Below are 23,439 nucleotides of genomic sequence, written 5' to 3'. Positions count from 1 at the left end.
GCCGAGGCGCAGGGGCTTCTGTTGGCCATGTTCACTAATGGATCCCAGTAGTGATAGCACCTAAGAATTAGGGGATCTCGGGGTGGGATTTCTGCTTCTTGACCTGGCGGTTGTAGAAATCCGGTGCTCATGTGTCTGTGGACTCGGTGGGATCTCCTTCAGGGTCGTCTCTGTGTAATGGATAGATTTATAATGGCTGCTTCCGTGAAATGCCCCATAATGACACGATAGTTTAAGATAATGAAGAGCCGGCGCGCTCAGCACTGTGGCCGTGTTCTACATCAAGATCCGCCGCCAAATCCCAGTCATTCCCTGAGGAGCTGCCGAAACATTAACCATTTATTGTACCAGATCTGCTGATGTTCCCGACAGGTGGAGAAGAACAGCCAAGAAGGAAGGCAGTGATCAGTGCTGGTGGGGAACGGAGGACCCCAAAAAACCTTCAATCTGTTATGTGTTACACATGCCATTACATCCCTGGGGAGGAGTGACCCCTGATGGTCAAACTGGGGAGTGCGCTGTAATACTTACTGTAGGATAGAATAAATGTGTGCACCAAAACCGAAAGATACACACGTGTATGATGTATGTTCTGTGTAATATGGAGGGGTGTGGTGTGAGGAGTGTGTAATATGGAAGTATGGGATGTATGCAGTGTAGGTTATGGATGTGTATTAGGTACAGTGCCTTGCGAAAGTATTCGGCCCCTTGGAACTTTTCAGCCCCTTCCCACATATCATGCTTCAAACATAAAGATGCCAAATGTAAATTTTTGGTGAAGAATCAGCAACAAGTGGGAGACAATTGTGAAGTTGAACGAAATTTTTTGGTTATTGTAAATTTTTGTAGAAATTCGAAAAGTGGGGTGTGCAATATTATTCGGCCCCTTTACCTTAATACTTTGTTGCGCCACCTTTTGCTGCGATTACAGCTGCAGTCTCTTGGGGGATGTCTCTATCAGTTTTGTACATGGAGAGACTGAAATTCTTGCCCATTCTTCCTTGGCAAACAGCTCGAGCTCAGTGAGGTTGGATGGAGATCGTTTGTGAACAGCAGTTTTCAGCTCTTTCCACAGATTCTCGATTGGATTCAGGTCTGGACTGTGACTTGGCCATTCTAACACCTGGATACGTTTATTTGTGAACCATTCCATTGTAGATTTTGCTTTATGTTTGGGATCGTTGTCTTGTTGGAAGACGAATCTCCGTCCCAGTCTCAGGTCTTTTGCAGACTCCAACAGGTTTTCTTCAAGAATGGTCCTTTATTTGGCTCCATCCATCTTCCCATCAATTTTAACCATCCTCCCTGTCCCTGCTGAAGAAAAGCAGGCCCAAACCATGATGCTGCCACCACCATGTTTGACAGTGGGGGTGGTGTGATCAGGGTGTGATGGTGGTGATGGTGTGTTGCCTTTACGCCAAACGTATCGTTTGGCATTGTTGCCAAAAAGTTCGATTTTGGTTTCATCTGACCAGAGCACCTTCTTCCACATGTTTGGTGTGTCTCCCAGGTGGCTTGTTCCAACCTTAAAACAACATTTTTTATGGATATGTTTGAGAAATGGCTTTCTTCTTGCCACTCTTCCATAAAGGCCAGATTTGTGCAGTGTACGACTGATTGTTGTCCTATGGACAGACTGTCCCACCTCAGCTGTAGATCTCTGCAGTTCATCTAGAGTGATCATAGGCCTCTTGGCTGCATCTCTGATCGGTCTTCTCCTTGTTTGAGATGAAAGTTTAGAAGGACGGCCGGGTCTTGGTAGATTTGCAGTGGTATGATACTCCTTCCATTTCAGTATGATCGCTTGCACAGTGCTCCTTGGGATGTTTAAAGTTTTGGAAATCATTTTGTATCCAAATCTGGCTTTAATCTTCTCCACAACAGTATCACGGACCTGCCTGTTGTGTTCCTTGGTCTTCATGATGCTCTCTGTGCATCAAACAGAACCCTGAGTCTATCACAGAGCAGGTGCATTTATACGGAGACTTGATTACACACAGGTGGATTATATTTAGCCTCATTAGTCATTTAGGACAACATTGGATCATTCAGAGATCCTCAATGAACTTCTGGAGTGAGTTTGCTGCACTGAAAGTAAAGGGGCTGAATAAAATTGCACGCCCCACTTTTCAGTTTTTGAATTTCCACAAAAATTTAAAATAGCCAATAAATTTCATTCAACTTCACAATTGTGTCCCACTTGTTGTTGATTCTTCACCAAAAATTTACATTTGGTATCTTTATGTTTGAAGCATGATATGTGGGAAAAGGTTGAAAAGTTCCAGGGGGCCGAATACTTTCGCAAGGCACTGTATGTAGTGTGTATTATAGAGGGTTGTGATGTATGTACTGTGTATTATGGAGGGGTGTGATGTATGGAGTGGGTATTATGGAGGAGTGTGATGTAAGGAGTGTGTATTATGGAGGGGTTTGGTGTGAGGAGTGTGTATTATGGAGGGGTGTGGTGTGAGGAGTGTGTATTTTGGAGGGGTGTGATGTATGGAGTGTGTATTATGGAGGGGTGTGATGTATGGAGTGTGTATTATGGAGGGGTGTGGTGTATGGAGTGTGTATTATGGAGGGGTGTGGTGTGAGGAGTGTGTATTATGGAGGGGTGTGGTGTGAGGAGTGTGTATTATGGAGGGGTGTGGTGTGAGGAGTGTGTATTATGGAGGGGTGTGGTGTAAGGAGTGTGTATTATGGAAGGGTGTGATGTGAGGAGTGTGTATTATGGAGGGGTGTGGTGTAAGGAGTGTGTATTATGGAGGGGTGTGGTGTATGGAGTGTGTATTATGGAGGGGTGTGGTGTGAGGAGTGTGTATTATGGAGGGGTGTGGTGTGAGGAGTGTGTATTATGGAGGGGTGTGGTGTGAGGAGTGTGTATTATGGAAGGGTGTGATGTGAGGAGTGTGTATTATGGAGGGGTGTGGTGTAAGGAGTGTGTATTATGGAGGGGTGTGATGTAAGGAGTGTGTATTATGGAGGGGTGTGGTGTGAGGAGTGTGTATTATGGAGGGGTGTGGTGTGAGGAGTGTGTATTTTGGAGGGGTGTGATGTATGGAGTGTGTATTATGGAGGGGTGTGGTGTATGGAGTGTGTATTATGGAGGGGTGTGGTGTGAGGAGTGTGTATTATGGAGGGGTGTGGTGTGAGGAGTGTGTATTATGGAGGGGTGTGGTGTGAGGAGTGTGTATTATGGAGGGGTGTGGTGTAAGGAGTGTGTATTATGGAAGGGTGTGATGTGAGGAGTGTGTATTATGGAGGGGTGTGGTGTAAGGAGTGTGTATTATGGAGGGGTGTGATGTATGGAGTGTGTATTATGGAGGGGTGTGGTGTATGGAGTGTGTATTATGGAGGGGTGTGGTGTGAGGAGTGTGTATTATGGAGGGGTGTGGTGTGAGGAGTGTGTATTATGGAGGGGTGTGGTGTAAGGAGTGTGTATTATGGAGGGGTGTGATGTGAGGAGTGTGTATTATGGAGGGGTGTGGTGTGAGGAGTGTGTATTATGGAGGGGTGTGGTGTGAGGAGTGTGTATTATGGAGGGGTGTTATGTATGAAGTGTGTATTATGGAGGGGTGTGATGCATGGAGTGTGTATTATGGAGGGGTGTGATGCATGGAGTGTGTATTATGGAGGGGTGTGGTGTGAGGAGTGTGTATTATGGAGGGGTGTGATGTATGGAGTGTGTATTATGGAGGGGTGTGGTGTGAGGAGTGTGTATTATGGAGGGGTGTTATGTATGAAGTGTGTATTATGGAGGGGTGTGATGCATGGAGTGTGTATTATGGAGGGGTGTGGTGTGAGGAGTGTGTATAATGGAGGGGTGTGATGTATGAAGTGTGTATTATGGAGGGGTGTGGTGTGAGGAGTGTGTATTATGGAGGGGTGTGATGTATGGAGTGTATTATGGAGAGGTGTGATGCATGGAGTGTGTATTATGGAGGGGTGTGGTGTGAGGAGTGTGTATAATGGAGGAGTGTGATGTATGAAGTGTGTATTATGGAGGGGTGTGATGTATGGAGTGTATTATGGAGGGGTGTGGTGTGAGGAGTGTGTATTATGGAGGGGTGTGATGTATGAAGTGTGTATTATGGAGGGGTGTGGTGTGAGGAGTGTATTATGGAGGGGTGTGTTGTGAGGAGTGTGTATTATGGAGGGGTGTGGTGTGAGGAGTGTATTATGGAGGGGTGTGGTGTGAGGAGTGTGTATTATGGAGGGGTGTGGTGTGAGGAGTGTGTATTATGGAGGGGTGTGATGTATGGAGTGTGTATTATGGAGAGGTGTGATGCATGGAGTGTGTATTATGGAGGGGTGTGGTGTGAGGAGTGTGTATAATGGAGGGGTGTGATGTATGAAGTGTGTATTATGGAGGGGTGTGATGTATGGAGTGTATTATGGAGGGGTGTTGTGTGAGGAGTGTGTATTATGGAGGGGTGTGATGTATGAAGTGTGTATTATGGAGGGATGTGGTGTGAGGAGTGTATTATGGAGGGGTGTGGTGTGAGGAGTGTGTATTATGGAGGGGTGTGGTGTGAGGAGTGTGTATTATGGAGGGGTGTGGTGTGAGGAGTGTGTATTATGGAGGGGTGTGATGTATGGAGTGTATTATGGAGGGGTGTGATGTATGGAGTGTGTATTATGGAGGGGTGTGATGTGAGGAGTGTGTATTATGGAGGGGTGTGATGTAAGGAGTGTGTATTATGGAGGGGTGTGGTGTGAGGAGTGTGTATTATGGAGGGGTGTGGTGTGAGGAGTGTGTATTATGGAGGGGTGTGATGTATGGAGTGTATTATGGAGGTGTGTGATGTATGGAGTGTGTATTATGGAGGGGTGTGATGTGAGGAGTGTGTATTATGGAGGGGTGTGGTGTGAGGAGTGTGTATTATGGAGGGGTGTGGTGTGAGGAGTGTGTATTATGGAGGGGTGTGGTGTGAGGAGTGTGTATAATGGAGGGGTGTGATGTATGAAGTGTGTATTATGGAGGGGTGTGATGTATGGAGTGTATTATGGAGGGGTGTTGTGTGAGGAGTGTGTATTATGGAGGGGTGTGATGTATGAAGTGTGTATTATGGAGGGATGTGGTGTGAGGAGTGTATTATGGAGGGGTGTGGTGTGAGGAGTGTGTATTATGGAGGGGTGTGGTGTGAGGAGTGTGTATTATGGAGGGGTGTGGTGTGAGGAGTGTGTATTATGGAGGGGTGTGATGTATGAAGTGTGTATTATGGAGGGATGTGGTGTGAGGAGTGTATTATGGAGGGGTGTGGTGTGAGGAGTGTGTATTATGGAGGGGTGTGGTGTGAGGAGTGTGTATTATGGAGTGGTGTGGTGTGAGGAGTGTGTATTATGGAGGGGTGTGATGTATGGAGTGTATTATGGAGGGGTGTGATGTATGGAGTGTGTATTATGGAGGGGTGTGATGTGAGGAGTGTGTATTATGGAGGGGTGTGATGTGAGGAGTGTGTATTACGGAGGGGTGTGGTGTGAGGAGTGTGTATTACGGAGGGGTGTGGTGTGAGGAGTGTGTATTATGGAGGGGTGTGGTGTGAGGAGTGTGTATTATGGAGGGGTGTGATGTATGGAGTGTATTATGGAGGTGTGTGATGTATGGAGTGTGTATTATGGAGGGGTGTGATGTGAGGAGTGTGTATTATGGAGGGGTGTGGTGTGAGGAGTGTGTATTATGGAGGGGTGTGGTGTGAGGAGTGTGTATTATGGAGGGGTGTGGTGTAAGGAGTGTATTATGGAGGGGTGTGATGTATGGAGTGTGTATTATGGAGGGGTGTGGTGTAAGGAGTGTGTATTATGGAGGGGTGTGATGTAAGGAGTGTGTATTATGGAGGGGTGTGATGTAAGGAGTGTGTATTATGGAGGGGTGTGATGTAAGGAGTGTGTATTATGGAGGGGTGTGATGTAAGGAGTGTGTATTATGGAGGGGTGTGATGTAAGGAGTGTGTATTATGGAGGGGTGTGGTGTATGGAGTGTGTATTATGGAGGGGTGTGGTGTAAGGAGTGTGTATTATGGAGGGGTGTGATGTAAGGAGTGTGTATTTTGTAGGGGTGTGGTGTGAGGAGTGTGTATTATGGAGGGGTGTGGTGTATTGAGTGTGTATTATGGAGGGGTGTGGTGTGAGGTGTGTGTATTATGAAGGGGTGTGGTGTAAGGAGTGTGTAGTGTGGGAGTATGGGATGTATGCGGTGTAGTTTATGGATGTGTATGAGGTATGGAGTGTGTATGGTGGTTGTCCTTCTTAATTGCTACGTGTCCGGATCTCACCCAGTAACATACATGTTATTTTGCAGTGGGAGGTTTGGATGAACTGACCCGGAGATTCAGTAAGAACCTTGTCCAGTATGGGCTGTGCCGAGTCCATGACCCCAATACCGGGGTGCAGAGGGTCGTCCTCATACACTGGGTACGTACCTTATACATGAGTGCTCCAGAACATAGACCACTAACCACAGGGAGTGAAACCCAACTGTGAACAATCACAACTTGGTGCCGGTGTTCTTCTTGTGTACCCCAAACACTAGTCCCACTGCATGCACCCCAATATTGCCATACATCATGTGGGTCTATATCCTGGATCATGAGGAGCCCAAGAACTGACCACCATGAATGGAAGTTGGGATACGAGTGGTGGTCCTGTGGATAGAATTGGCAGGATGTCCCGTATGATGTGGTTGGTGGTTGTAGAGACACAGTGGGGGTGCATTGGTAGTGGGGATCTCCACCCTCATGCATGCTTAAGGTTTCTGTGCCCGGCAGGTCGGGAATAACGTGGACGCCTCACGGAGAGAAGTCACCGCTCAGCATCTTCCTTCCATCCGCAGATTCTTCAAGGTGAGGAACTTCAGTATTTGGTGGGTTTTAGGGTAGTGACCAATTATGGTGGCTGATGTACTCCTCGATTGCTTTGTTGTGATTTTTGTCCTGAATCTGAGGTGGTCCTACCCTCCTGGCTGACCCCATTGTCTCTTCCTTCTGTTTCTTCAGGAGGCAAATGTGTTACTGGGAGCCCAGAAGGTTGAAGATGTCACTCAGGTGCAAGTTGCACAGGCTCTGAGCCGGGTACCACCACCTGCAAGGGCTTTCCAGAGACCCCGGATCCCTGGCTCTCATGAGGTGGTGGTAAGTCCTAATTTTGTTGAACTGATCAGACTAAAGGGATTACTAAGGGAACTGGTAGGACTTATAAGACTGGTGCGAATCCTTGGGCTGGTGGGATGGCATCTCTGGATGTCAAATGTAGTAGTTTCTGATAAATTGCTGTATTCAGGGTACAAACTACATGAAGACGAACCCGGCAGCCGAGATGAAGATCAGCAGAAGGGAGGCGTTCTGGCAGAGGTCAGAGGTGAGTGTCCGTGGATGGGATCGAGCACTTCCTGGGAGGACTCTGGGGCCCTAGACTCCTTGTCTCAACATTTATAGAGAAGATGAACACTTGTACCGTGCCTCTAGTGGGGTGACCCTGTGACCCTATTACGGTATATAGAGGTGACACTTTTTATTGTGCAGAGAGAAGAGGAGCGGAGGAAGGAGATGGAGCGGATGAGGCTGCAAGAAGAGCGGCTTAGCCTGGAGCGAGACCGCATCCAGAGAGAGAGACTGGAAGAAGAGGAACGAGATCGTCGTATCCAGGAGAAGGAGAAACTGGTGGAGGAGCAGAGGTAACTGCTGAGATAGCGTATATACAGGGGGTATGGAAAGTATTCACACCCCTTTAAATTTTTCACTCTGTTTCATTGCAGCCATTTAGTAAATTCAAAAAAGTTCATTTATTCGGACTCCCATGACAGCACCACCAGAGAGGGGATCTGCCCTTCAGGAACAGGAAACCTACTGTCAGAGACACCGCACTGAACTTGCTCACTGAGCCAGTGCGCGTGCCGTGAGTAAAGCGAAAGCGTGCTCAAAGCTACCTGTGGAGCGGGCAGCAACCGAATAGATGCGTACTTCAGAGCCGCAGGACCTGAAGCACGTGACTGCTAGAGGCGTGGCCTAAACTCCACAGAGCTAGGAGCTGCAAGACAATTCCTAGCAGAGTAAATGCGAGACAATGTTACCCAGGGGCATAGACAGTGAGAATAGTCAGGACGTAGCCAATGAGTCACACACAGAGATAACTGCAAGGTACCAGAGGGGCGAGCAGAGAGTAGTCAGGTCTCAGGCAATGAGTCATACACAGATAATAACGCAGTACAAAATCAACAGGCAAACTCACAACGGGAAACAGAACCGGGTCAGAACCATATAAACAAGCAATAGCAACAAACAGGCACACGGGGGTCAGCACACTAGGCCAAAGGCAAAAGTATAACTGGCAGGGATTGAAGCTACCCAGAGGTTTATGAAGCTCTCCCAGAACCAGAAAGAGGCCACAATCATTAACCCCAAGTGTGCAGGTCAAAACCTGCACAGAGCTCCAGACATTAACCCCCGGTGTGCAGCTCAAAAACCTGCACTGGGATCATGACAGTACCCCCCTCTCAACGGGGGGCCTCCGGACCCCCAGGCTTCCCCGGGTACTTGGCATGGAACGCCTGAACCAGGCGATCTACCTGTACCGAATGAGCAGGGACCCATGAGCGCTCTTTTGGTCCATATCCCTTCCAGTGGACCAGGTACTGCAAAGAGCGGCGCACCCGCCGAGAGTCCACAATATGTCCGACCTCATACTCCAATTGACCCTCCACCAGCACTGGAGGAACAACAGGCTCGGAGTCCTCTTTGACAGATCCTGCTGGTTTCAACAGAGACTTATGGAACACATTAGATATTTTTAAGGAGGCGGGGAGACGCAACCTATATGCCACAGGGTTGACTATCTCCATAATCTCGTACGGACCAATGAACTTTGGTCCCAACTTAACTGATGGTACCTTTAAGTTGATGTTACGCGTGGAGAGCCAAACCTTCTCTCCCACCTGAAACATGTCTCCCGAGGCTCTCTTTTTTGTCCACAAAATATTTGTATCTCCCCTGGGCCCAAGAGATATTACGCCGGACTTCAGCCCAGAGGTTTTTTAACCGTTGAACGGACCCCTCTGCTCCTGGACAACCGGAATCCACCCGAGAAAACTCCCCAAAATGCGGATTAAAGCCATAGTTAATCAGGAATGGGGACATGTTGGTGGACTGACTCACCCGGTTGTTAAAAGCGAATTCAGCCAACGGTAACGCATCACACCCATCCTCCTGTCTGGCGGAGGTCAGACACCTGAGAATTTGTTCCAGGGATTGATTGGTGCGTTCCGTCTGACCATTGCTCTCCGGGTGATATGCCGACGAGAAGGAGAGTGAGATGCCCAATTTCATACAGAACGCCCTCCAAAATTTGGCCACAAACTGCACACCTCTGTCAGACAGAACATTCAGGGGTACCCCATGTAATCGGACCACATGCTGCACAAACAACCTTGACAATGTTTCAGCTGAAGGTAATGCTGCCAAGGGAATGAAATGGGCCTGTTTAGAAAACCTATCCACCACCACCCAGATCACGGTATTGCCCCTGGAAGGTGGAAGGCCGGTAATAAAATCCATGGAAAGATGAGTCCATGGCCTATCAGGAACTGGTAAAGGTATGAGTTCCCCAGCCGGTCGGTTATGCGAGCTTTCGGAACGGGCACACATGCCACAAGCAGAAACAAATTCCTTGACATCGGACCTTAATGAAGGCCACCAAAAACTCCTGGCTACTGCCTCTCTAGTGGCCGTGATACCTGGATGAGCACTCAGCCTAGACTCATGAAACTCCTGCAGAAGTCTAGGCCGCAATGAATCTGGAACAAACAGTTTATCCCCTGGCCTGGTTGCCGGAGCTAGGGCCTGAGCCCTTAGGATTTCTTGTTCCAACTCAGTTGAGACCCCCGCCACTACCACCCCTGGGGGAAGAATGGAGGACGGCGGCTCAGGGGGAGACACTGGATCAAAACTTCTGGACAGGGCATCCGCTTTAACATTTTTGGACCCTGGTCGAAAAGTAATTGAGAACTGAAATCGTGAAAAAAAAAAGTGACCAACGGGCCTGTCTAGGAGTAAGCCTCTTAGCAGATTCAAGGTATGCCAAATTTTTGTGATCCGTGACAACCGTGATAGGGTGAGCCGCCCCTTCCAAAAAGTGCCTCCATTCCTCAAATGCCAGCTTGACCGCAAGAAGTTCTCTATTGCCTACATCATAGTTTTTCTCAGCTAAAGAGAACTTCTTGGAGAAGAAGGCACAGGGTTTGAGATTGGTAAGGATGGCCGGACCCTGGGACAGCACAGCCCCCCACCCCCACTTCAGAAGCATCCACCTCCACAATGAATGGTTTGGACGGGTAAGGTTGCACCAACACCGGGGCAGACATAAAACATTTCTTAATCGCTGAGAAGGATTCCTTAGCGAGTACAGACCAATTTTTTACATCAGCTCCCTTCTGGGTAAGATCCGTGAGTGGTTTAACCACTTGTGAGAAACCTTTAATGAATCTCCGGTAATAGTTCGCAAATCCTAAGAAGCGATGGAGCCCCTTGAGATCTCGAGGCTGAACCCAGTCAGCGAACGCCAGCACCTTCTTAGGATCCATACGAAACCCCTCACAGGACACAATCAACCCCAAAAAAGACAGCTACTGTACGAAAAACGAACATTTTTCCAATTTGGCGAACAATTGGTTCTCCCTGAGTCTCTGGAGAACAGTCTTTAGATGTTGCAAGTGAGATTGACTGTCCGGGGAATACACCAAAATGTCATCCAAATAAATAATAACAAAACGGCCTATCAGATCAGAAAACATAACATTGATGAAATTTTGGAAAATAGCGGGTGCATTAGTTAACCCAAATGGCATTACCAGGTTCTCAAAGAGTCCTTCTGATGTGAGGAATGCCGTTTTCCACTCGTCCCCTTCCCGAACCCTTATCAGATTGTAGGCCCCCCGCAGATCTAACTTGGAGAACCATTGGGCCCCAGCTAACTGGTTACATAAGTCTGGGATGAGGGGAAGCGGGTAAGAGTTCCTAACCATTATCTTGTTCAGTTCCCGAAAGTCGAGGCACGGCCGCAAACCACCATCTTTTTTCTTCACAAAGAAGAACCCTGCTGCCACAGGTGACACAGAAGGCCTGATATGCCCTTTACGGAGACTCTCAGCTATGTACTCCTTCATGGCTTGGCGCTCAAGCCCAGACAAATTGAACAATCGAGCCTTAGGTAACTTGGCTCCGGGTACTAAATCAATGGCACAATCATAGGGTCTATGTGGTGGCAGCACCTCAGCCTCACTTTCGGAAAAAACGTCTTCGAAATCTTTCAGGTACTCCGGAATACCTTCCAGATCGACAGACGACACAGACACGGATTTAACAGCGTTAACAAGATGTCCCCGGTTACCACATTTATTATTGCATCCCCATTGAGTGATTTCCCCTGTAACCCAATCAATGGTAGGATTATGGCGTTGAAGCCAAGGCATCCCCAGTACCATCCCTGCAGGCAAGTTATCTAGCACCAGACAACTTAGTTTCTCCACATGAGTGGAACCCACTTTTAGAGATAAACAGATACCGTCTTGGGTAAGAGGAGATGAGTCAATTGCCACAAGTTTAACAGGATCGTGAAGCCTGACTGTCCCTATCTTATAAAGAGTCATAACCTTGGTATCAATCAGGTTCACCGCCGAACCGCAGTCAATAAAAGCAGTAGTCTGAACAGGACCATAACCAAGTTCCAGTTCCACCTGCAGCACCATTTTTGCACATGAGGAAAATTGTACCTGAAGGTCTGGGTAGCCTCCTCGATTACTACCCAGACCTAGTCGTTTCCCGCCATCTTGGAGGATGACGGACAGGAGGGGCAGTCCTTCTTCCAATGTCCAGATTTCCCACAATAGAAGCACAACTGCTTTTCCCGACGGCGTCTTCTTTCTTTTCCCTCACAGGTGACAGCGCTCACATCCATAGCCACAGGAAGAGTCTGGGTCTCATCTCCACTGAAGAATAAGGGTGTTTCCCGTTGCATAATGCCTCTAGCCCTCAGCCTGCGGTCCATGCGAACCGCTTGGACCATGACATCCTCCAGGGAGTCAGGCGGAGGATGGAGTGCCAAAGCATCCTTCAGACGTTCACACAGGCCTCTGTGGAACAGCCCCCGAAGGGCGGAATCACTCCAGGAAATCTCGGCTGCCCAACGTCTGAATTCAGTACAGAACCATTCTGCTGAGTGCTCCATCCGGACAGACACTCATCACTTTGTCCTCAGCCAACCGCACTCTATCAGGCTCATCATAAATAAGCCCTAAGGCTTCAAAAAATGCATCCACAGACATTCTCTCAGGGGCAGAAGAGGAAAGCGAGAACGCCCAGGCTTGTGGGGACCCCCTAAGCAGGGACATCACCACCCCCACCCTCTGTTTCTCATCCCCAGAGGAGCGGGGTCTCAAAGAAAAAAATAAGCTTACATCCCTCCTTAAATGCCCTGAAATCATCCTTGTTACCAGAAAACGTATCTGGCAATTTAACCGGGGATTCAGGTGGGACTAAAATGACATCTCTATTCCCCACCTGCTGGAAGCCTGCGGAAAGCACCCCCTGAACTGAGTCCTCAACCCGCCGTTGGGACTGGGCCAGAGCTTGGTGTTCCAAACTAAGCTTCTGCAGTGACTGAGTCAAGCTTTTCACCTGCTCAGATAAAGCACACATTGGGTCCATGCTGCAGAAGTGAGGAGAGAAAAAAAAATTGTAGGCCAGTTATAATGTCAGAGACACCGCACTGAGCTTGCTCACTGAGCCAGTGCGTGTGCCCTGAGTAAAGCGAAAGCGTGCTCAAAGCTACCTGTGGAGCGGGCAGCAGCCGAGTAGATGCGTACTTCAGAGCCGCAGGACCTGAAGCACGTGACTGCTAGAGGCGTGGCCTAAACTCCACAGAGCTAGGAGCTGCAAGACAATTCCTAGCAGAGTAACTGCGAGACAAAGTTACCAAGGGGCATAGACAGGGAGAATAGTCAGGACGTAGCCAATGAGTCACACACAGAGATAGCTGCAAGGTACCAGAGGGGCGAGCAGAGAGTAGTCAGGTCACAGGCAATGAGTCATACACAGATAATAACGCAGTACAAAATCAACAGGCAAACTCACAACGGGAAACAGAACCGGGTCAGAACCATATAAACAAGCTATAGCAACAAACAGGCACACGGGGATCAGCACACTAGGCCAAAGGCAAAAGTATAACTGGCAGGGATTGAAGCTACCCAGGGGTTTATGAAGCTCTCCCAGAACCAGAAATAGGCCACAATTATTAACCCCAAGTGTGCAGGTCAAAACCTGCACAGAGCTCCAGACATTAACCCCTGGTGTGCAGCTCAAAAACCTGCACTGGGATCATGACACCTACAGATACAAAAAGGGCGGCACCTCTCCCACACATCAGTTGTTTCCTGTCCTGATGGGACTGGTTCCTACAGATGCCTACAGGACATCAGATCCCAGGCCCGGCTGGTCAGCTCAGGTAGTGGGGGGTCTCCTACCTTGAGTGGTACGGGGGTCCTGGAAGCGCAACGGTGGTCCTCGACGCACAGCAGTGAGCGAGCAGTAGGGAGCGGGGTCTGGAGGATTGCCATCTCTGGAAATAGCCAACGCCGAGGTAAGTATGCTCCCTAGGACCCTGCAGCTCCTGCGGTGCAGGTATAGGGGCTCCGTGCTCGGTTTTCCGGGTCCGGCGGTGTGGGGGTGACTCTCTCCTAGGTGTTCCTGAGTGGCCTCGGACACGTTCTGCGTCATCAGGGGTCCCTGGGTGATGTTGGGGGCAGGCCCGGCGGGCGCTTCCTGGTCACCGGTGCCAGTGCCCTTTCTGCACATACGCGGGGTCTTCTGGTGCTGGGGACATGGCGGACAACATCCGGGGAGGCTGGAGCCCTGATTTTGGATTTTGCTGACCCGGATACCGGGGGGGGAAGTATATATTGCCAGCATGCAGGAAGGACCATGCTTCTGGCCCATTTTTTGCAATGGAAGGTGAGCAGCAGCTACTGCAACAGGAAGAGGCTGTAAGCCAGCATGCTATACAGAAGACTCAGGCCCGAGTCAGTAGCATCGTCTGAGAAATCCCCGCCTCGTAATCCGGTACCTATACCTGTAGACACTGGTAAGTGATCTTCATGAATGTTCACTCAGTGATGCAGCCTCCTCTTATGTTTTAATATCTAGGGGAAGAAATGCACAGTTAAGGCAAAGCACAGTGAATGACCCCCTCTGCGGATGCCCCCTACCGCACTCTTGTCTGAAAAAGCTATGCCCCCTCTGTATCCAGCAGACGGTGAGGTCTCAGGAGGGGAGGAGCGGCATTAGCTTCTAGGTAGACTATATCGCCCCTTACTATCCCCCTCAGGTGGCAGAAGAGACTCCCAACTTCACCACGAGTTTGAAGGACATCATCAGGAAAGAAGTGAGGGAGTCCATAAAATCCCTGACTCAAGGAGAGAGTTCTAGGTGGAAGGATCTTCCGGAATCAGATTCGTCGGCTGGTTGGAGGAGAAATGAGGATTCCTCTGATTCATCGTCCTCAGTTTCTTCATCCGAGGAAGACTCGGGTCGCTTCTGCCTGCCCCTAGACCACGTGGATAAACTTGTAAAGGCGGTTAGGGGAACAATGCGGATAGTGGAGCCCAGTCCAGAGCTGTCCGTTCAAGACGTCATGTTTAAGGGATTGGATCAAAGGAAACATAGATCCTTTCCCGTGAATGAAAAAATTCAAGGGCTGATTCTCCGGGCGTGGAAGAGGCCAGAAAAGAGGGGCTCCTTACCTCCGGCCCTCAAGCGGAGATACCCCTTTGATGACCCGGCCGTTAACACTTGGGATAAAGCCCCTAAGTTAGATGCAGCGGTAGCCAAAGCATCAAAAAGATTTTCCATACTATTTGAGGACATGGGAACCCTAAAAGATCCCCAGAGAGAAAGGCGGACATCTTTCTTAAAGGGACTTGGGAGATTGCAGCCGGATCCCTGAGAGCAGCAGTGGCATCCACTTGCGCGACCAGATCAATGATGGTCTGGCTGGACCAACTTGAGTCTAAACTAAAGGAGGGAGCTCCTCGGGAGACGATTCTGGGAGCCCTTCCAGTAATTCAAGGGGCCTCAGCCGTCCTGTCAGATGCCTCAGTGGATTCGGTCAGGACAGCGGCAAGAGCAGCGGGTCTTTACAATGCGGCCCGCAGGGCTCTGGTTAAAATGCTGGCCAGGGGGTATCCAGGCAAGATCTAAGCTCTGTGCTATTCCATGTGTGGGGCAATACCTTCTTGACTCAGCCTCTGACGAGCTGCTGGATAAGGTGGACAGAGTGGAGCCGCGTGTGTACGAGGACCAAGGTGTAGGGAGCGGAGCCGTGTGTGTACAAGGTGTACAGAGCGGAGCCGTGTGTGTACGAGGACCGAGGTGTAGGGAGCGGAGCCATGTGTGTATGAGGTGAACAGAGCGGAGCCGTGTGTGTACGAGGTGTATGGAGTGGAGCCGTGTGTGTACAAGGACCGAGGTGTAGGGAGCGGAGCCATGTGTGTACGGAGCGGAGCCGTGTGTGTACGAGGTGGACGGAGATGAGCCGCACGTGTACGAGGTGTGTGGAGCTGAGCCGCGCGTGTACGAGATGTGCGTGTTCGGAGCAGAGATGTGCGTGTATTTTGGCATGGGGGGCCCCCCTTTTGAAAGTTCGCACCAGGGCCCATAACTTTGTAGTTACGTCACTGCTCACGCTAGAAGAGAGGAGGAGTGCGCCGCTCCATAGTGGCTGTGGCCCTGCGTGATGACCTCCCTCTGGCTCTGTGTAATGACATCACGCCAGCGCACAGAGAGTGGAGGCGTGACTTTCCCCCCATTGCTGGATTTTGCAGGTGACTGTGGCTGTGCGTGTACAGCAAGATGATAGCGCCGGCTCACATGCAGAGCCGACACTATCATCCGCTGAGGTAAGCTGTACATCGCAGCTGACAACCTATTTGAACGGCCACGATCGGTATTAGCACCGATCACGGCCGTTTAACCCCTTGGATACCGCTATCAATTGTGACTGTATTAAGTTTGAAAGGAATGCGGCCCGCCAGTTTAAAAAATTTTTTATGTGCAGCCCATTTACTCTGCCGAATTTGAGACCCCTGCCGTAGGGGGTAGATTGTCGGCCTTTTATCCAGCCTGGTCACGAATCTCCAACAGCGTTTGGGTACAGGGCATGATATATTCAGGACTAAAACTTGAATTCCTTTCGGTTCCGGGGGATAAATTCAAGATAACTCCCTTCCCTCTCACAAAGAACAATCTGCCCTGGAGGCAGAGATCGTCAAACTGTGCCATAAAAAGGTCCTGGTGGACGTTCCGGAATCCGAGGTTTTTACTCTCCCCTGCTCTTGGGTCGGAAACCGGATAACTCTTACAGAACCATCATCAATCTTCGGTCCCTCAATAATTTTCTGATCACTCTCCCCTTTAAAGTGGAAACAATTGACTCAGCAATAAAAATGATGCTTCAAAACTGTTTCATGGCGGTTTTAGATTTAAAGGATGCGTGTTATCATGTGCCTATTCATGCAGATTATCAACGTTTCCGGAGAGTGGCGGTATCCATAGGTGGCATTGTTCGTCATTTCCAGTTCAGAGCCCTCCCCTTTGGCCTTTCAGTCGCTCTGCGAGTCTTCATGAAGTTAGTTTCCGAAGTCATGGCCCACCTTCAGGAGTCAGGCATCCTGATTATCCCTTGTTTAGACGACGTCTTAATTATAGGCAATTCGGTTGATCATTGCCTTTTGCAGGTAGAAAGGTCTAAGTTCATTCTAGAACACTTAGGTTGGCTGATAAACTCTGAAAACTCCCGTTTGCAACCCTTGAAGGTTCAGCAATTCCTCGGTCTCATTTTAGATTCAGAACATCAGGAATGTCCTCGGCCACCTGACAAAATTATTCACCTTCGTCACCAGCTTTTGCAGGCAGTAAATAGGCCTTCCATGACCCTCAGGCAGGCCATGTCCCTATATCCTTTATCCCGGCCGTCAAATGGGCTCAGTTTCACACGAGGGCCCTTCAGAGAGATGTTTTGCTTAATGATAGAACCCTAGAGGGGTCCCTACAGGGAAAAATGACATTGGGTCCATCAGCCTTAAGTTCCCTAGAATGGTGGCTTAGCAAGGGTAACTTGGCCTCAGGAGTTCCCTGGGAGGATCGCATATCCCGTATAATAACTACGTACGTCAGTCCCTAGAGGTGGGGGGGCCCATATGGGGAATATTGTTGTTGTCAATGGGATCCCCAGGTAGAAAGCTCATCTAACCTGAAGGAACTATCGGCGGTAGAACTGACAGTTTAAAAAACTCCTTGTGTACCTACAGGGTCACAGTGTTAGAATTCTCTCGGACAACCAGGTGGCGGTACCCTACATCAACCACCAAGCTGGGACCCGATCCAAGGCCCAGATGGAAGTAGCAGAGCGCCTTTTCCAGATAGCGAAAAGGCATCTTCTATCTTTGACAGCGCTACATATAAGAGGAAAAGACAATGCCACAGCAGACTTTCTAAGCTGCAACACACTAAGGCAGGGAGAGTGGTCTCTAAATGGAGCCATCTTCAACCAGATTGTCCGCAGGTGGGGTCAACCTCATATAGACCTCTTTGCCACCAGGAAAAACAGAAAAGTAAAACAGTTCTGTTCTCTGAATCCAGGGAAAAAACTCTTATAGTGGACGCCTTCCTGAGGAAGTGGGACTTAAACCTGGCCTACGCCTTCCCTCCGTTATCCATGTTACCTCTGGTAGTGGGAAAGATCAGAGAGGACAGGGCAAGGATTATACTAATTGCCCCCTTCTGGCCCAGAAGGGCTTGGTTCTCGTGGCTAAGAACTATGAGACATTTCCTAGCCACTTCTGACCGTAAAGCCAAAGAAGGGGTACCTATAGGGCAGATTCTGGAATTTCTTCAAAGGGGTCTGGAATTAGGTCTTGCCACTAGTACCCTGAAAGTGCAGGTTTCTGCCCTTGGTGCCTTATTTAGCTGTGATATTGCTAATAATTACTGGATCTCCAGATTTATTAAAGCAGCTGGCAGATCTAGGCCTATACACAAGGTAAGGTGTATACCATGCGACTTGAACTTGGTCCTTACGGCTATGACGGAGGCTCCGTTTGAACCCATGGTATCTGCCTCAATTAAGGTCCTATCCCTCAAGGTAGCCTTTTTGGTAGCTATTACATCAGCACATAGAATAAGCGATATCTAGGCACTCTCTAGAATTCCTCCTTACATGCAATTTTCAGATGACAGGGTAGTGTTTAGGCCAGACCCTGCCTACTTGCCCAAGGTTGCCTCAGATTTCCACAGGTCACAAGAGATAGTTCTACCCTCCTTCCTCCCTAACCCTACTAACCAGAAGGAGGAAAAGCCTCACACTTTAGATGTTAGAAGATGTCTGCTAGAGTATTTCTCTGTCACTAATCCCTGGGAAACGGACAATGCCTTATCTATATCCTTCCAGGGCTCTAGGAAGGGTTTTAGAGTTTCAAAGTGTACGTTAGCAAGATGGATTAGAGAGGCTCTCTCTGTAGCTTATACAGCAGGTGGCGGTCCGGCTTCACAGAATCTAAGGGCACATTCTACTCCAGCCACGGCATCCTCTTGGGCAGAAAGATCTGGAGTTTCCATTGACCAGATATGTAAGGCAGCTACATGGTCTTCCCCTTCCACCTTTTTTAATCATTATAGGCTGGACATGGGTGCCTCCTCAGATCTCACCTTCGGGTTAACGGTGCTGCAGGCTGTAGTCCCTCCCTAAGATAGTGCTTACATCTCTGTAATTCCTTGCTGTCAAGGGAGTCCGAATAAACCATTAAGTTACGTACCAGTAACAGTATTTTTCGGAAGCCCATGACAGCACCCTTTGTTCCCTCCCTTCACGTGTGGGTGCGCATTGTCCAGGTCTTGTATATATTAGGTGCCATTAACCATGGAGGTCCTCTCAAGCTCTATAATCCAACTGATGCGTGGGAGAGGTGCCGCCCTTTTTGTGTCTGTAGGTTTCCTGTTCCAAAAGGGCGGATCCCCTCTCTCGTGGTGCTGTCATGGGCTTACGAAAAATACAGTTAACCGGTATGTAACTTAATGATTTTTTTCTCATTAATGTACACTCTGCACCCCATCTTGACTCAAAAAAAACAGAAATGTAGAAATTTTTGTAAGTTTATTAAAAAAGAAAAACTGAAATATCAGATGGTCATAAGTATTCAGCCCCTTTGCTCAGCATTGAGTTGAAGCAGCTTTTGAGCTAGTACAGCCATGAGTCTTCTTGGGAATGATGCCACAAGTTTCTCACCCCTGGATTTGGGGATCCTCGGCCATTCTTCCCTGCAGATCCTTTCCAGTTCCGTCAGGTTGGATGGTGAACGTTTGTGGACAGCCATTTTCAGGTCTCTTCGGAGATGATCCATTGGGTTTAGGTCAGGGAGTTGTTCTGAAGTCACTCCTTTGTTATTTTAGCTGTGTGCTTAGGGTTGGAAGGGGAACCTTCGGCCAAGTCTGAGGTCCAGAGCGCTCTAGAAGAGGTTTTCATCCAGGATATCTCTGTACTTGGCGTCTTTCATGTTTCCTTCAATTTCAAACGGTCGTCCTGTCCCTGCAGCTGAAAAACACCCCCATAGCATGATACTGCCACCACCATGATTCACTGTTGGGATTGTACTGGGCAGGTGATGAGCAGTGCCTGGTTTTCTCCACACATACTGCTTAGAATTATCTGGGAGTCCTTCATGTGTTTTTTTTAGCAAACTCTATGCAGGCTTTCATATGTCTACCACTGAGGAGAGGCTTTCATCGGGCCACTCTGCCATAAAGGCCCCACTGGTGGCGGGCTGCAGTGTTAGTTGACTTTGTGGAACTTTCTCCCATCTCCCTACTGCATCTGTGGTGCTCAGCCACAGTGATCTTGGGGTTCTTCTTTACCACTCTCACCAAGGCTCTTCTCCCATGACTGCTCAGTTTGGCTGGACGGCCAGGTCTAGGAAGACTTCTGGAGGTCCCAACCTTCTTCCATTTAAGGGTTATGGAGGCCACTGTGCTCTTAGGAACCTTGAGTACTGCAGAAATTCTTCTGTAACCTTGGCCAGATCTGTGCCTTGCCACAATTCTGTCTCTGAGCTCCTTGGCCAGTTCCTTTGACCTCATGATTCTCATTTGGTCTGACATGCACTGTGAGCTGTGAGGTCTTATATAGACAGGTGTGCGCCTTTACACATCAAGTCCTATCAGTGTAATTACACACAGCTGGACTCCAATGAAGGAGTAGAACCATCTCCAGGAGCATCACAAGGAAATGGACAGCATGTGACTTAAATATGAGTGTCTGAGCAAAGGGGCTGAATACTTATGACCATGTGATATTTCACTTTTTCTTTTTTAATACATTTGCAAAAATTTCTACATTTCTGTTTTTTTCAGTCAAGATGGGGTACAGAGTGAACATTAATGAGAAAAAATGAACTTTTTTGAATTTACCAAATGGCTGCAATGAAACAAAGAGTGAGAAATGTAAAGGGTCTGAATACTTTCCATACCCACTGTAATTCTATCACTTGTGATACTGCATCTAATCCGTCCATGTATGATGGTATATTTACTGTATCTAACCTGACCACGTCATGCAGTATTACCCAGGATCAGATGCTGTATCTAAGGTCACCATGAGTTATACCATATCCACTGTATCTAATCTTACGACCTATAATATTGTGTCATGGTGGGCTTCCTCCTGGATTAATCAGCGTTGCCCCCTGTGTCTGTATAGGAAGGAGCAGGCGAGGATGGAGGCTGAGCGCCGGAGGCTTGAGAAAGAGCGCTGGGTGAGAGGATCCAAAACGGACAGATTCACTATTGCCCCTATTCCCTCTTTCCTCGACAGATTTCACTATGCCTATCTACCGAAAGGGTTTCCTGCTCTTCTTCTGCAGGGGGCACTTGTCTTTTGTGCGTATCTATCTGTCCTTCCCTTATTTCCCGCTCTCCTTCTGCGTGGACTCTTGCCTCCTGTAAACATCTCTCAGTCCTGCCCCTCCTGTGGAGTTCTAGCAGGGGCTCTTATCTACGGTAATGTACAGATTTTGCAAGTCTTCCCACCTATAGGGTTTCCCTTTCCTTCTGCAGGGAATTTGCACCATCTGCACACATCTCTCTGTCCCACCTCTGCTGCAGTGTTTCCCTATGCCTGCAGGGCTCTTACTGCCTGTGTACATCTCTTCCTGCTCTCCTCTCTCCCCCTGCAGTGGCTGTTACTACCTTTTACATCTCTCAGTCATGCCCCTCCAGTGGGATTTCCCTTTCTCATTCTGCAAGATATCTTTCTTCCTATACACGCCTCCTCCTTGCCTCCCCACCATGAGGGATTCTCACTCTCCTCTTTCAGGGACTCTTTCTTCCTATACACGCCTCCTCCTTGTCTCGTCACCATAAGGGATTCTTACTCTCCTCTTTCAGGGACTCTTTTTTCCTATACACGCCTCCCCCTTGCCTCCTCACCATAAGGGATTCTTACTCTCCTCCTTCAGGGACTCTTTCTTCCTATACACGCCTCCTCCTTGCCTCCTCACCATAAGGGATTCTTACTCTCCTCCTTCAGGGGCTCTTTCTTCCTATACACGCCTCCTCCTTGCCTCCTCACCATAAGGGATTCTTACTCTCCTCCTTCAGGGGCTCTTTCTTCCTATACACGCCTCCTCCTTGCCTCCTCAACATAAGGGATTCTCACTCTCCTCTTTCAGGGACTCTTTCTTCCTATACACGCCTCCTCCTTGTCTCGTCACCATAAGGGATTCTTACTCTCCTCCTTCAGGGGCTCTTTCTTCCTATACACGCCTCCTCCTTGCCTTCCCACCCTAAGGGATTCTCACTCTCCTCCTTCAGGGGCTTTCTTCCTGTACACGCCTCCTCCTTGCCTCCTCACCATAAGGGATTCTTACTCTCCTTCTTCAGGGGCTCTTTCTTCCTATACACGTCTCCCCCTTGCCTCCTCACCATAAGGGATTCTTACTCTCCTTCTTCAGGGGCTCTTTCTTACTGTACACGCCTCCTCCTTGTCTCCCCACCATAAGGGATTCTTACTCTCCTCCTTCTTCCTGTACACGCCTCCTCACCATAAGGGATTCTTACTCTCCTTCTTCAGGGGCTCTTTCTTACTGTACACGCCTCCTCACCATAAGGGATTCTTACTCTCCTTCAGGGGCTCTTTCTTACTGTACACGCCTCCTCACCATAATGGATTCTCACTCTCCTTCTTCAGGGGCTCTTTCTTACTGTACACGCCTCCTCACCATAAGGGATTCTCACTCTCCTTCTTCAGGGGCTCTTTCTTACTGTACACGCCTCCTCACCATAATGGATTATCACTCTCCTTCTTCAGGGGCTCTTTTTTACTGTACATGCCTCCTCACCATAATGGATTCTCACTCTCCTTCTTCAGGGGCTCTTTCTTACTGTACACGCCTCCTCACCATAATGGATTCTCACTCTCCTTCTTCAGGGGCTCTTTCTTACTGTACACGCCTCCTCACCATAAGGGATTCTCACACTCCTTCTTCAGGGGCTCTTTCTTACTGTACACGCCTCCTCACCATAATGGATTATCACTCTCCTTCAGGGGCTCTTTTTTACTGTACATGCCTCCTCACCATAATGGATTCTCACTCTCCTTCTTCAGGGGCTCTTTCTTACTGTACACGCCTCCTCACCATAATGGATTCTCACTCTCCTTCTTCATGGGCTCTTTCTTACTGTACACGCCTCCTCACCATAATGGATTCTCACTCTCTTTCTTCAGCGGCTCTTTTTTCCTGTACATATTCCTCCTCCTTGCCTCCCCACCATGAGGGATTCTCACTCTCCTTCAGGGGCTCTTTCCTTCTGTACACATATCTTTGTCTCACCCCTCTTGCACTGTTTCCTTCGCTCTTGCTTCCCACTCTGGGACTGACATGGAAGGTCGGTTTATATTGCAGGCACAGCAGCAGAAGGAATACGAGGAGGAGTTGAGGGGGCGCTTTAGGCGCAGTCAATCCATTGAGATGGCCGCGGTGAGTGACTCGTCTTAACCCTTTCTCCACTCTATATGGTGACCTCAGATACTCAATCACCCCACCTAATACAGAATTAGAAGATCATCCCACTCTATATAATTTCTGTTACTATATGGTGCCATAACAGGTGTGCTGCACATATCGCCCTCCATCTCTGCAGTTAGTCAGGGTCAACACGAACCATGGTATTGTCCATAATATCCCCACAGGAAGCTGCTGCTCTGGTGTCTGGCCGATCACTGCACCCTCGGGATTTCTTCCGTCAGCATGACCGTTCTGTGTCCACCTCCTTCTCGCCTCCATCCACACCTAGCTCCCCATCGAAAGTCTCCTCGGGTGAGTACCACCCAGATGCCACATGTATG

At 48.8% G+C, this 23,439-nt stretch overlaps 1 protein-coding gene across 5 annotated transcripts in view; it reads left to right on the top strand.

Annotated features, from left to right (window-relative positions):
- Positions 1 to 23,439, top strand: part of LOC141075683 (uncharacterized) — a 95,476-nt gene that overhangs the window by 63,316 nt on the left and 8,721 nt on the right. For all 5 annotated transcript variants that reach the window (XR_012227317.1, XR_012227320.1, XR_012227318.1 and 2 more), the window contains exons 3-10: positions 6,302 to 6,414; positions 6,768 to 6,842; positions 6,996 to 7,130; positions 7,279 to 7,356; positions 7,521 to 7,672; positions 20,794 to 20,848; positions 22,997 to 23,071; positions 23,284 to 23,410. Coding sequence is in view for 1 of the 5 variants with exons in the window: in XM_073562791.1 (XP_073418892.1) it covers positions 6,302 to 6,414; positions 6,768 to 6,842; positions 6,996 to 7,130; positions 7,279 to 7,356; positions 7,521 to 7,672; positions 20,794 to 20,848; positions 22,997 to 23,071; positions 23,284 to 23,410 (810 nt within the window). In the remaining 4 variants the exon portion in view is untranslated. The remainder of the gene's footprint in view (positions 1 to 6,301; positions 6,415 to 6,767; positions 6,843 to 6,995; positions 7,131 to 7,278; positions 7,357 to 7,520; positions 7,673 to 20,793; positions 20,849 to 22,996; positions 23,072 to 23,283; positions 23,411 to 23,439) is intronic.

The sequence above is a fragment of the Dendrobates tinctorius genome, unplaced genomic scaffold (genome assembly GCF_039654945.1).
Source record: "Dendrobates tinctorius isolate UK_male_01 unplaced genomic scaffold, ASM3965494v1 ptg000367l, whole genome shotgun sequence".
In the NCBI taxonomy this organism is placed as follows: Eukaryota; Metazoa; Chordata; class Amphibia; order Anura; family Dendrobatidae; genus Dendrobates; species Dendrobates tinctorius.
The sequence above is the reverse complement of the archived record's forward strand: the minus strand, read 5'-3'. Positions and strand labels throughout refer to the sequence as shown.